At 33.6% G+C, this 14,065-nt stretch overlaps 2 protein-coding genes across 2 annotated transcripts in view; both read left to right on the forward strand.

The window, feature by feature from the left end:
- The window catches only part of LOC128204459 (zinc finger protein 836-like), a 34,318-nt gene extending 32,220 nt beyond the window's left edge, over positions 1–2,098 (forward strand). The window contains exon 14 of the mRNA XM_052905874.1: positions 833–2,098. Coding sequence (XP_052761834.1) covers positions 833–1,185 — 353 coding nt within the window. The 3' untranslated portion in view covers positions 1,186–2,098. The remainder of the gene's footprint in view (positions 1–832) is intronic.
- LOC128204460 (zinc finger protein 271-like) lies at positions 1,830–13,848 on the forward strand. The gene is made up of 9 exons (XM_052905875.1): positions 1,830–1,836; positions 2,553–2,765; positions 4,617–4,829; positions 5,562–5,660; positions 6,336–6,491; positions 7,595–7,723; positions 9,101–9,298; positions 10,866–10,985; positions 13,655–13,848. Exons 1-9 carry the CDS (start codon positions 1,830–1,832, stop codon positions 13,846–13,848), a joined length of 1,329 nt encoding a protein of 442 aa, XP_052761835.1.
- The last annotated feature ends 217 nt before the right edge of the window (positions 13,849–14,065 follow it).

The following is a 14,065-nucleotide window of genomic DNA, read 5'->3' on the forward strand; positions in this document are numbered from 1 at the left end:
AGGTCAGAACACAGTGAAAGGTGATAGTTAGGAATATTTTGATACTAAGACAATCTAAAGCAGTTATTTACCTCTTTTGAACTTTGTCTTGTCTTGAGTTTCACTTGATCAAAGCTAGAAATGGAACTGTGGAGTTTGCTTAATCAAACGTCGAAAGTGCATGTTCGGGTCGGGGAGTGTAATAGACATCAAAAGCTGCTACTGTGATGAAGAAGATCATTTAAGAAATAACATTAGTAAAATCAATATTTCTGAAGTAGTTCTATCAGGAAGTTAGGCAATTCCGTCATAATGGATCAGTCATGGATTATTGGATATTTTCAGCATATGGATTGATATGTTTTTCTGTGATGTTTTCTGAAAGATATAAGAAGTGGAATACTATTTTAAGGCACTATACAGACAAATTCCATTGTTATGTTTTCTTATTTGTTAATTATTGTGAATTGTACATAATGAAATTCATTAAATTGTAAGTCTATCTGTGATTCTTGACTTAAAATCCAAGTAGAAATAAAAAGGTCTGAAATATTTTTTTTATAGGCTATGCTTTGTAAGCATTACAATATTTATAGCTATGAAGCCACAAATTCTCCAGTTAAAAAAGCACCAAAATATTGCTAATATTTTTATATGTACACCAATTGTATGCTTTTGAATAATACACATAATAATGCATTAAATTTAATAATGCATTAAATTTAAAATCACAATTTTTTTCCATCTATTAAATGAAACCCATATAGTGCCAATTTAAATAGCTATTGTATCATTAAGATTCTGAAAACAGTTCATTCAATCATTCATTTATTTTCCATTTCTTCATTTTCAGATAACCAAGGCTTCCTGAATTCATCTCCTTATGACCACCATGTTTTCACATCAAGCACATTCAAAGATCAGGGCAAAACAGCATTAGATGGTCATGGTCAACTAGCAAACACAGGTCAGGAACAACTATTTGGTGCAGGGGAATTTGATGGAAAACTGAAGAGATCTGAGTGTCCTGTGTGTGGTAAAGTCCTGTCATGTAAAAGCGCTTTAACCATTCATATGAGAATTCACACAGGAGAAAAACCGTTTGTATGCGGGAAGTGTAACAAGCGATTCACACATAAGGGGAACTTAAAGTCGCATTATGTCGTGCATATTGCAGAAGATTCTCTTTTACCAGGAGACCCTTAAACAAAAGCATATGACAAAATATAAGTGAAATTAAGCTCTGTTGCTATATGTTGTGTATTAATATGTTGAATTATTCTCTTTATAACAAGCATTGAGAATTTAAAAAACTCAAATATTTAACTCGAACTGATTCTGTGAAAGTGGGTCTGTATTTCATATGTATTTGGTTGGTTTGTAAGGATTTTATGATGTGGGTAAAAATAACATTTTTCTCTGGTATTAAAGGATTGTCTTTAAATGATGTATTATTGAACTGTTCTGAAGGTTTTTGTCTCTTATTTGATTATCTGTACATTTAAGAGTTTATAATTCGTACAATTTTTTTTATTTTGTAAAAACAAGGTCATTTTATGTCATTTTACAACTGCTGTACTCAGTTTTGCATGTGAACGTTATATAGACATATAAATGTAAAATTAATGTACATTATCTGGGATGCAAGTGTGGAAAGTTGCTTTTTTCATGTGTAATTCAAAAATGCTACTTGTTTCAGTAGATTGTTAAACTTGTGCACGTTTTATAGTGTCAGATATCAAAATAAAACAATTGATATGTAATGTGAATAAAATGATCTTTAAAAATTGTACCACCGTTAAAACATCTTTAGTTCCAATAAGATCTCTATTGTTAATAGATATTGAATAATGGAACGTATAATGTTCTATTTTGCTAAGTTTTTGTAACAGCTATTGAAAATTGAATGATTTTAGGCTAAAAATAACAAATTTCTGTTTACATGAGAATTATATTATATAAGTTGTATATCTGCACAGTTGCTGTTTGTTGATAAAAGTTGGTCAAATATAAATCATTTTAACTGAGATTGAAAAAAATTCTTGCCAATATCAAATTTGTGGACAAGTCCCTTTAAAACTACCGGTAGTCAATGTCAATAAAGATGTGATAGGTTTTTAAACCATTTATTTTCTGTGTTTGTAGCAGATCAGATGAATAAAAAATATATGAACATGCTTGTTGTTACTGAATATTGCATGAAGTTGTTTTTTGTTATCATACCCAGTTGTAAATTTTAAGTTGAGTCATTTTATGACAAAAATTTAAATCGATTTTCAACGAAAACACATTTGAAACAATTTTGGAAAAAAACAACACATTCGAGCAAATTGTAGACAAAAATATATGGCACATTCAATCTGTTTATGGACAAACAAAATCATTGAATACGGATAAACAACTTAGCATAAAATTAAGTGGTCATTACCTTGAGGTATTTTAGAACGCTGAAATACATTTTAGAAATATGATCAAATGTAAATTTGCTTTGACATGCATGCTTTAATCCTAAACTGCATGCTGGAGAGAGGACAGTTTTTTTAACGTAAAACCAATCCGATTCTCCATTTCAGATACTATAGCGAGGAAGACGAACATCTACGCCCAGGAGCAGCTTCTGAGAAACCTGGACACCATGAGAAAGTACACGTGTAGTATTTGTGGTCGTGTGAACACGTGTCAACCTAATCTGGACAAACACATGCGAACACATACAGGGGAGAAACCACATCGATGTCCAGTTTGTGGTCGAGGGTTCGCAGACAAGAGCAACTTGATAAAGCATTGTAGAAATTTACATCCGGAAATATGTGTTTAGATAAGGTCCCCTGTGCTTGCCCCCCATCTGCAATCCGGGGCATGATATAGGAGCAGTTATTGGCATTTTACTTATCTGTGCCCTATTTGTGGTCGAAGGGCCCTCTGACAAGAGCAGCATAATGAACATATGAAGAAATTTGCGTCCAGAAAGTTATTATTAGATTAGTTCCCTCATGCATACACCAGTCCGCAGCTTCAGGGTTTGACATACCAGTAATTATTTACATTTGAATGATAGGTACCCTATTTCTAGTAAGGGTTTGCTGAAAAGAGCAAGTTTTTGAAACATTGTAGAGATTTGTAACCTGAAAGATGTCAGTAATTTAGGACATTGCAGCAGTTAATATTGACATTTGACCCATCTTTGTCTCATATCTATATATGGTAGATGATTTGCTGCCAAGAGCGATTGCAAACAAGGTTGTAGAAATATGCACCCAGAAAGTTATGAATGGATTAAAGCAATTTATAAGCAGTCATGAAGCCCATTTGAAGATATCTGAGTCCTGTATGTTGCCAAAGATTAGGACATGGAGAAAGACATTGAAAGCGAAAAAAGCTTATATTCTTACGCTGTTATTACTAGCCTTAAAGCTGCACTCTCACAGATTGAACTTTATGACCATCTTTTTATTTTTTGCTTAAATATCAGCAAACCAGGGATAAAAGATTGCTGACAAAAATCAGATCGCAGCTTTACATATTTCCGTCCCAAATTCGATGTTTTATGCATTTTTCTTAAACTGTTAGTAACGGTTTAAGGCGTAAAACATTAAATTTGGAATGGAAATATGAAGATCTGCGATCTGATCTTTTGTCAGCAGTCTTTCATCACTGGTTAGCAGATATTTACGCAAAAAATTGCTCGCTCCAAGACAAAAAATAAAAAAGTTGGAAAAACGGTAAATCTGTGAGAATGCAGCTTTTAGAAATTGTAACAAGTTATCCCTGCATTGTCACTGGGAATTTTTTTAGCAAACTCTGCATACGTTTTTGTAAGGCAAGGTTCGCAATACTAATGTCAGGATTTATATATCTGTCTGAATTTCAACATGTGTACAAAGACCATTTAATCGTTGTAAAAGTGTTGTGGTGAATGTTCCATTGCGTAAGGAAATTATTCGACAATGATATCAGGAAAATAATCTATTTATATTTTTACACTCGATTTTACAATGTTTTAATCAGATTTTTCATTTATCATCGCAAACCTCAGAGAAAGTTGTAAATTAACATACTTATGAAACATAATTTACATCAGTACATGTAAGAAAAATATTTTTGTTTGGATAAGCAGGTCTGTTTTATATATGTAGATTCTAGTCAACTGTACAAAATAATGAAATGATAAAATATTAAACTGTCATTTTTACTTGCTTGTTTAATATCGATTCTTTAGCCATGCCGTTTGTTATGCCCTTAACATGATTTAAAGTTATCATATTTTCAATGTTATTAATTCTTGTTTTCCTTTTTTACTTAAAAAAAATCAAAGCTGCAGTCCTGTTTTTATTGTGCCAGTCTTTTAACACTTTCAGACGTTGAAATGATTTTTTTGGATGTACAAGCCTCTATTTTAACTTAACTACTGGACAGAAATAAATGTATTAATCCCTGGTCATATATATAAAATTCAGATTTTGAATAAGCCTGGCAAGCTTTTTTAACAGTACAGGGCTTGCGGGATTAGTGTGCTTATTCTAACCACTCTACTTATAAACTCTACAGAGCTTTGGTAATGTTATATATATTGCCAATAATACTTGATCTACATATTGCAAGAGAAAGTTAAATTAGATTCAACATTTATTTTACAGATCGAGCCAGAAGTACCTCAGTTGCCCAGAACAGGAAGGAAACCTTTGTAGATGGCTCGTCGTTGAGTATGTTAGGTCTTGGACGGTACAGACAGTGCCCACAGTGTACGAAAGTTGTGCCATCAAAGTGTGACCTTGTGAAACATATGAGAATCCATACAGGAGAAAGACCGTTCAAGTGTGAATACTGCAACGAGACATTTTCCGTTTCAAGTAATCTGTATCGGCACATCAGAAAGAAGCATGACTCGAGCTTTTTGATTAATTAAGTAGTCTTGTTTCATGAACTACTGATTAGATATGTTTTAACTATAATTAATATGTTTTTATACATATAGACACATGCCATGTTCTCAATAACAATGTGCTGTTTACCCAAATGGCAATTGGGCGGGTTCAGATTTTGAAAAAATAGTTGTATATTAAGTGGAATAAGTAGGAGCAGTCTGTAACTTAACTATTTGAGATGGTTCAACCAAAACTTATTGATAATTCTGCATATGTATGTGGAAAGATTTACATCTACAAGGTATATCTCGTGATTGAATACAAATACAAGCCTTCTAACAGATTGGATGAAAAATCGTAGAAAGAAAATGTTTGTGAACATATATTGCTGTGTTGTGGTTCATTTATTTTAGGAACATTAATTTTATAAACTCATTTTCAAGTTAAAATGGTTTTGAAAAGATTTAAGTTTGCAATATTTAGATATGCCCTTATGGAAGTGTTTTTATTCTTCATATTGAAAAATAAAAGTTAAAAATATCTATGTGAATGCTTATTTAATTTGTAGTTATTTCATTTTACTGCAGAAGAAAATTTATATTGTCATATTTTAATTTTTTGACCCTTACAGACTATAAATAACCTCACTGCTCTCAAAAGGGAGTATCTATTAATACACTCAAAATAAAAATAAAGTCCTTTTTTTATCCATTCAAGGTCAAGACTACCCGACACAGATCTTGTCATATGACGAAGATTTGGAGTTAAAGGTACCTGGAACGCCCTTCAGAAAATGCCCGATATGTACGAAACTGTGTGAGTCGAAATGTATTCTGGAACGACACATGCGGGTGCATACCAGGGAGAAGCCGTATAGGTGCCTGTATTGTCAGAGATTGTTTAGTGTGACGAGTAGTCTGTACAGGCATATACGTACTGTTCACAACATCGTACCCTCCACGAGGTAGGGTTGCTTTTGAGATCGCACGGAATGACTTTAAAATAAAAGTGATTTTAAATGTTAAATAAAAGTACTTCAGGGATTCGATCATGTTACTCTGATTCGCTTTATTTAAGCATTGGCATAAGTGTTTACATGTTTGTATAAAGGTTAAGCCAGTTTCTTTTCAAGAAATGGAGCAAATCATTTGATAGGAAATTATTTTAAATAAGATCTTAAGAATTAACCTCTGCTCAGTCCATGGGAACTAAGATTTGACTACAGTAATGCTAATACCAAAGGAATGTTGTAGCATTTGTGTTAAATTTGACAAAGTTTATGATGTAACAATTTGGTGTTTGTCAATACCAAATACATTTTAAAATAGTTTATAAAATACCTTAATTACAGCCACTCCCAATTATTGAAAAATAATATATTTTTAGCATCAGAAATTCACGGAAGAGAAAATCTGCAAAGTTTGTCAAATGACCTGAATTTTGTATTCTTATGCATAATTACAATATATAATGTGTGCTGTCTTATTCCAGGTGAGAGGATGTTTCCTGGCAAAAATCTGACTTGTGAAAGTTGCGGAAAGTTCTTTACAGCTCCGTGTCGACTAAAGACGCACATGCGAACACACACAGGGGAAAAACCATTCGTTTGCGATTTTCCAAACTGTACATTGGCGTTTGCCCAAAACAGTAACAAGTTGAAACACATGAGAATTGTCCATAAATATCAATGACTCTTATGTGTTTAAGTGAGAAATTATACTGCGTTAAGAGTGTAGGTGAAACTTGGTTTTGCTGTATCCCTGGAATAAAGCTAAATCACGTGAACATTATGCGAATGAAGTATTTGCTTAATGGGCTCATTTCATTAAGAACTCTTATTTGTTACCTAAATAATCTTAAATCTGTATTATCATCACAAATTGCAGCAAGTTGATGTATTTATGTTGAAATTGATGTTCTTTATGTATATTTTAATTCTGATTTTATTTCAATCCACATGAGAATAGTGTGTATTTACACTGGACAACATGTTATAATTATTCGCTGATACGGCTAGATAGCCTCGGACATAGCTAGCCATGAGACCATATGTCATGATACTAAGTGACTGTTGTTCAGTCAGGTGTTAATGTCGAACCCTGGTTATAATTATTGGCTAATTGGGCTAGATAGCCTCGGACATAGCTAGCCATGAGACCATATGTCATGATACTAAGTAACTGTTGTTCAGTCAGGTGTTAATGTTGAACCCTGGTTATAATTATTGGCTAATTGGGCTAGCTAGCCTCGGACATAGCTAGCTGGACCAGCTATCAACTAGTGAATAATTTTCGGTCGGGTCTTAATGTCGAACCAAGATTATAATAATGGGCTAATCGGGCTAGCCTAAAGACCGGACCGGACCATCTATCAACTAGTGAATAATTTTTGGTTTGGCCTTGGAACCCTCGTTATAGTTATTGGCTAATGAATAATTTAGTTTGTCGGAACATGTGTGGATTAATTATATTAACCATGATGTGTATGATCTGGATCATGCTATTTTGGTTCATTATTATCAAGATAGACTCAAATAAAAAGGAGTTCTGTTGAAGAAATGTATTTGTCTTTGTACTGTCACTGTTGGAAAATAAATAATAAAAGATTAACTGATTTTACTCATTGAAAAGGTTTTAACTACCATAGCAATAGTCGAGTGTAGTAAAACTACATATGTTCAAAGAATTAATCTAAAAAAGTATTTGAATTGGATTACAACCATGTTGTAAAATTTATTGCCTCTATTTCAGGTGAGATTTCAAGCATGTTAGACGGGATAGAAGCAACGTTTTGCCCTGGGTGTGGGAAATCCTTCCCCAGCAAATGGAATAGAGACCGACATTTTCAAATCGTGCATGCCAAAGTCAAGCCATGGCAGTGTCAGTTCTGCAGTAAAACGTTTTCAACAAAGTCCAACATGCTTACACATCAGATCATCCATTTGAATATGAAGATATAAAAGTATGTTAAGTATTAAAGATGCACTCTTACTCCCAAATAGGAGTTACCACATTTAATAACTTGTTTTAATATTCCAAAAAGGATAAATAAATGTCAAAAAATGGTTCTTTTGAAGGACACATTTTAAGTCTTATTTGAAAGAAATGAGCATAAAACATGGTATTTCTACCTTATGAGACTATAGTAGACCACAGTAAATCTTTCAGCATTCACCAATCATTAAATATTTTTGCGCTTTTTTATTATCAGAAACACTGTTACAATCTTGCCATCAGTAATCAATATTTTCCATTAATGCATTATTTAGTAAGTAGTTAAAGATTTAACAGTCGTTGTATTGATTTTGAATGAGGGTGTCACTTTAACAAAAACCAATATGCAGTGACCATATATATATATATATATATATATAAGATGACACAAAAAGCCACCTTATGTAGTTAAACTTTATCAATAAAGCCCGATATGTTCATACATCAAGATTCTCGGTTCAAGAGAAAAAAAATTGTGTAAAAATATTTGGTATGTTTAATATTGAAAATTGAATACTTTTTATGATGATGTTTTTTTTTAATGAAATGGTATCCATGTTTTTCTGTTGGGTTAAAGTTTCTTATTCTTTCGATTAATTCAGAATTGTTGATCCTATTTTCATGATACTAAGTCAGAATATAGTTACCTCACGGATTTCTGAGTTGTTCTTTTGACGCAATGAAAATTACTGATACTTAGGAAGTATTAAATTTCTTTTGTGTTATATAGATACATACATGTACAACTATTGAAACAAAGCTGACCTTAACTGAGTGGAAACAATAAGTTCAAATTTAAACATACTTTATATACAAATGTCTTCTGGTGTATTTGACCTTTTTGGGAATAAAACTTAAAAATAGAAATGTTGAATTTTTGTTCCCTGAATTTATACAAATAGTTATACAACTGTTAATCAAGCATTGCCAGCTTTGCATGACTGCCTTAGTTTATGAATGGACTCCTATGGAGCTCAACCGGTCCTAGAACATTTCCAACATATTCATCCAATGGCAAAATGTTGTTTGATACTGTTGCCATGGTAATGTAACGTCCCGGTTTGGCCATCTCTGGTACTGCAAACTCACTACCACTGTACCATAACCCTAATCCAAGGTTAAGACAGACAACAGCATGTATTCCTGGCATAAGGGGGCTTAAATTTGATACATGAATTCAAAGTGTTTAACTAGATGGTTGCGGTTTGCATGCTTGACCAATGTTACTTGTTGTTTGTCTTCATGTTTCTTGTTCTTCTTCAGGTCTGGTGAGCGAATACTGGGGCGATATCACCGTGCCGTTTGATTCGACGTCCACCAAACTACAGAAACGAGCAAGACGTCACGAGTGTGACTTTTGTAAGAAAAAGTTCACAGACAACCATAACCTACAACAGCATCGGCGAATACACACAGGAGAGAGGCCATTTGAATGTGAAATCTGCCAAGCACGGTTTGCAAGTAAAAGTAACCTAACGGGACATAAGCTTGTGCACATGCGAGCGGCAATATTTTCTCCGACGGAATATAACACTTAAGAAGCTATCATGTACAGAGACAATACATTTAGTATATTTAAAAGCTGCTATCATTTCTCCGACAGAGTATAAGACTTAAAAGGCTACATGTACAGGTACAATACATTCAGTTTAATTATCTAAAAGCTGCAATTGTTTCTTCTTGCCGGTAGACAGCTTAAGAACTTAAGCAGAAGCACCCAGTAATTTTTCATCAGATCGGTACTGTGAAAAGAATGGATTAAAATTTACATGTGTCAAACAAAAGTGATTACGTAGAGGGCAATGTTCATTCTTGATTGGTTGTTGTTATTTTAAGTGTGTGTGAAATGATGCCAGTTTAAGCATCGCCTTGCCTTTCATTTTGTCTGGCACTACTAGTCAAGAGGTGTTCAAAGTATCTATTGGACTACGCAGCAATGTGCTGAAATATAACCCCTTAATTGGTCAATTGACTGGTTGAGGGACATCCAGTGTTTTGTCATGCATTTGATGTTGTTGCTAAAAATGATAGTGTAAAAAGTGGTTATGGCCATAGTAATATTGTTATATCAAAGTGCTTATTTTGTTAATGAAAGAACGCCTGCATTGAATATGATTTTATGCATTCACTGTTTGTGATGAAGGTTGTTTTTTTGTGGCCACTAGCCGTTTATTTGTTCAACAATCTGCTGATTGTCAAGAACTTTAATAAAGTTAACAACTTTTTAAATGTCCTCATTTGTTAACTTAAAATATTGACTACGCCTTTGGATTTTATTTACACATAAATTTTATGATCTGCAGTATTCTAAAAGGTTGTAGACAACTCTTTCAGCTGTACGTGTTTTTTCCAAATTTCTGACCAGATCATGAAATATTTCACTTTCTGAAGTTAACAACGATGCTGGTAACAAAGTTGTTAACTTTGAAATATTTCTGAACAATCAGCCCAATGGCTTATTATTGTATCTGACTTGAGGCATACACTGTCCTGTAAGAGGAAATTGCATTCATCAAAAAATCCAGTAAAGGGCAGTTGTTGAACACATTAAAATACCACCTTTGTCATCAATGTAAACTTGCGAATTCTAATTTATTATGAAATATTTATAGATAAAGTGTGATAAACGAATACAAGACTTAGTGTATATTTATCACTGTATATATTTTTGTTGTTTCGTAATAAAAACTAAGAAATATATTGATTGAGTTTTGTTATAGAATTAATGTGCTTCTGAAATGGAGGTTGATATCATAATGATGATATTTGATTTTGTCATTTACTATACAATATAATGACATCTCGCAAAACAGTTTGAAAGTCACTTATTTATAAACAATTGCACAGTTTTAAAAAATTATGGATCTGCTTTGCTTGAAATTAATTTTTAATTAATTTCAGATTAGAATATGACAAATAATGAATTAAATATTTATTTTCAGCAATATTAAAGGTAAAATCACAAAACTTTGCTTTATCGGAATATTCATTATAAACCAATATGGCAACTAGTTTTATTATTTTGCAGATAACCCGCAACATTTCCTACAAAGTCTGGGCCTGCCGAAGGTGAAGTTCCAGTGTGAGTTTTGCCTGAAGGTCCTCAGTGACAACCACGCCCTCGTCCAGCACCGGCGAATACACACAGGCGAACGGCCTTTCAAATGCAGCATTTGCTCGAAATCCTTCTCCACTAAAGGAGGCTTAAAAGCTCACTCTGTTGTGCATATTAAAGATTTGTAGACGTGTTAAATCAGTGAACAACTGATAGATTTGAACAACATTGATCAGGGCCCATGATTACGAACAGTCTCAAGTTTAACATGGATCAGGGCCCATGATTACGAACAGTCTCAAGTTTAACATGGATCAGGGCCCATGATTACGAACAGTCTCCAGTTTAACATGCATCAGGGCCCATGATTACGAACAGTCTCAAGTTTAACATGCATCAGGGCCCATGATTACGAACAGTCTCAAGTTTAACATGGATCAGGGCCCATGATTACGAACAGTCTCCAGTTTAACATGCATCAGGGCCCATGATTACGAACAGTCTCAAGTTTAACATGCATCAGGGCCCATGATTACGAACAGTCTCAAGTTTAACATGGATCAGGGCCCATGATTACGAAACAGTCTCCAGTTTAACATGCATCAGGGCCCATGATAACGAACAGTTTCAAGTTTAACATGGATCAGGGCCCATGATAACGAACAGTCTCCAGTTTAACATGCATCAGGGCCCATGATAACGAACAGTCTCAAGTTTAACATGCATCAGGGCCCATGATTACGAAACAGTCTCAAGTTTAACATGGATCAGGGCCCATGATAACGAACAGTTTCAAGTTTAACATGCATCAGGGCCCATGATAACGAACAGTCTCAAGTTTAACATGCATCAGGGCCCATGATTACGAAACAGTCTCCAGTTTAACATGCATCAGGGCCCATGATTACGAACAGTCTCAAGTTTAACATGCATCAGGGCCCATGATTACTAAACAGTCTCCAGTTTAACATGCATCAGGGCCCATGATTACGAACAGTCTCAAGTTTAACATGGATTTGAGCCCATGATTACGAACAGTCTCAAGTTTAACATGGATTAGAGCCCATGATTACGAACAGTCTCAAGTTTAACATGGATCAGGGCCCATGATTACGAAACAGTCTCCACTTTAACATGGATTAGAGCCCATGATTACGAACAGTCTCAAGTTTAACATGGATCAGGGCCCATGTCCAAGACTTGGAAAAGCTCTTTTATTCAGATTCAAAAGATCGTCTTCATTTTGACTTGGATGTGCAAGCTTTGCTGTTAACAAAAAGTCATTAATGAAAAATAATTTTTGCCATAAGGGTATCAAATAATTGTAATAATTGTAATACTTGTTGTGTAACATATATATCATTTTTCATGATCAATTCTTTACATATACTTATTACTTGTTTAACAACAAAATCAAGATTAAGAGTATTCACTATTGAACTCGTTTTCATAAAAAGAAAAAGAAATTTTGGGTCTTGGCTTGCTTCAGGTTAAAAACTGTATTTATTTTTTTTAGCTCGATTGCTCCAATTTTTTTCGGCAAAAATCCGAGGAATGAAACATTAATTTGTTGTGGCCTAAGGGAAATATTGTTACGAGATTTTTTTTTCTTGATTTAACATCCAAAAGGACTGTTCTGTTGTACATATAAAAAAATGAAGTGTTACACCTTTGTGAATATTGAAATTAAAGTGTTCTTGACATACATGTACATACATGTACATAGATTAGTTTCCAGACATGCCTTTTCAGGTATTAAATTTCAGGTTAGTGGTCCCAATATCTCGAAACAATTTAAGTTCCTTATAATGGAATTAAGCAAAGCTCACTTATTTTTGGTTTGGTATAATTTGTGACATATTTACATTCTTAAGAGATTTTGGACTGGACTCTTTAAATAATCATGATAAACTTAACTTCATTTAGTAAAACCAGGATTGAGTAAGAAAATTGTCATAATTAAATAAGCTACTTAAGCCTGTTAAGTTTAAGAACTTTCAAGAAATCACGGCCTGCTACTAGGGGTTGATTGTGGACTTTCCTTTGTATTATTAATTGCTTGATATTTTAACTACAAAATATTTATGCATTATATAATTTTTTGCGGTTGTAGATTTCTTGACATTTTTAATACATATGATTTATCGTGTCTTTTTAAACAAAGGAGAATCCTGCCTATTGTTGGGAAAATAATGCTTAGATATTCTGTTCTAATATTATAAATTGTCAGTTTTATTTGAAACCTATTATTGAAAATGCTCCTGACCATATTTAAAATGAATCGGTAATGTATTTATTTAAAATGAATCGGTAATGTATTTCAATGATCTGTTTGGAATTAATGTTAAATGAATTATATAATATGTTCTTCATGAGTTTTTCCATCTTTCATACTAAATGGGTAGTCCTTTCACCTCTGTTATAAGGTGTGTAAAAATGTATGAATAAAATAATTTTTTGTATGATACCATCCTTGCATTGTTGTTTGTGCAAAGCTGTATTTCAAATGGATGATTAGCTATGGTTATTTTCTGCTTCTGTCAACAGAATAATAATTGTCTAATTATATAGTCAAATAGTTTTATTCAAGAATATTCTACTAAGATTTATGTTATAATATATTGTAATGTAGCCATGAACTTCCAGATTGTTTAACAATTATTACATTGACATTATTCGAATGGCAACCAGTATGTATGCTAAGTCCTATCCAAGTTGCCAATGTTCCATTTTTAAAACAAATATTTATTTTCTATCAGCAGGTGCAGTAACCAAGACAACTACAGCGCGGTACCAGTGCGAGTTCTGTCACAAGGTCATGTTTAACAACCACGCCCTGGTCCAACACAGGAGGGTGCACACGGGGGAGAAACCGTTCTCATGTCCCATGTGCGGGAAGAGCTTCAACACAAAGGGGGGGCTGAAAACACACGCTGTCGTGCACCTGAGATTATGATCGAACTGAAGGAGGTGGGGCTTATTTACCAGGGGTGCTTAAATTCAGGAATAATCCTGAAATCAGAATTGAAAGCTTTTATCTTCAAACTCAGTGTAAAGTTGTTTTTTGCACGGACATTTGCATTATAAACAGTAGGAAATAGCTTGGAATATATAGAAGACTTTGGAAACAATTTCAAGACGGGTATAAGCTGCTTTACTCTGCTTTTGGCATG

Source organism: Mya arenaria, chromosome 10, assembly GCF_026914265.1.
Source record: "Mya arenaria isolate MELC-2E11 chromosome 10, ASM2691426v1".
NCBI lineage: Eukaryota > Metazoa > Mollusca > Bivalvia > Myida > Myidae > Mya > Mya arenaria.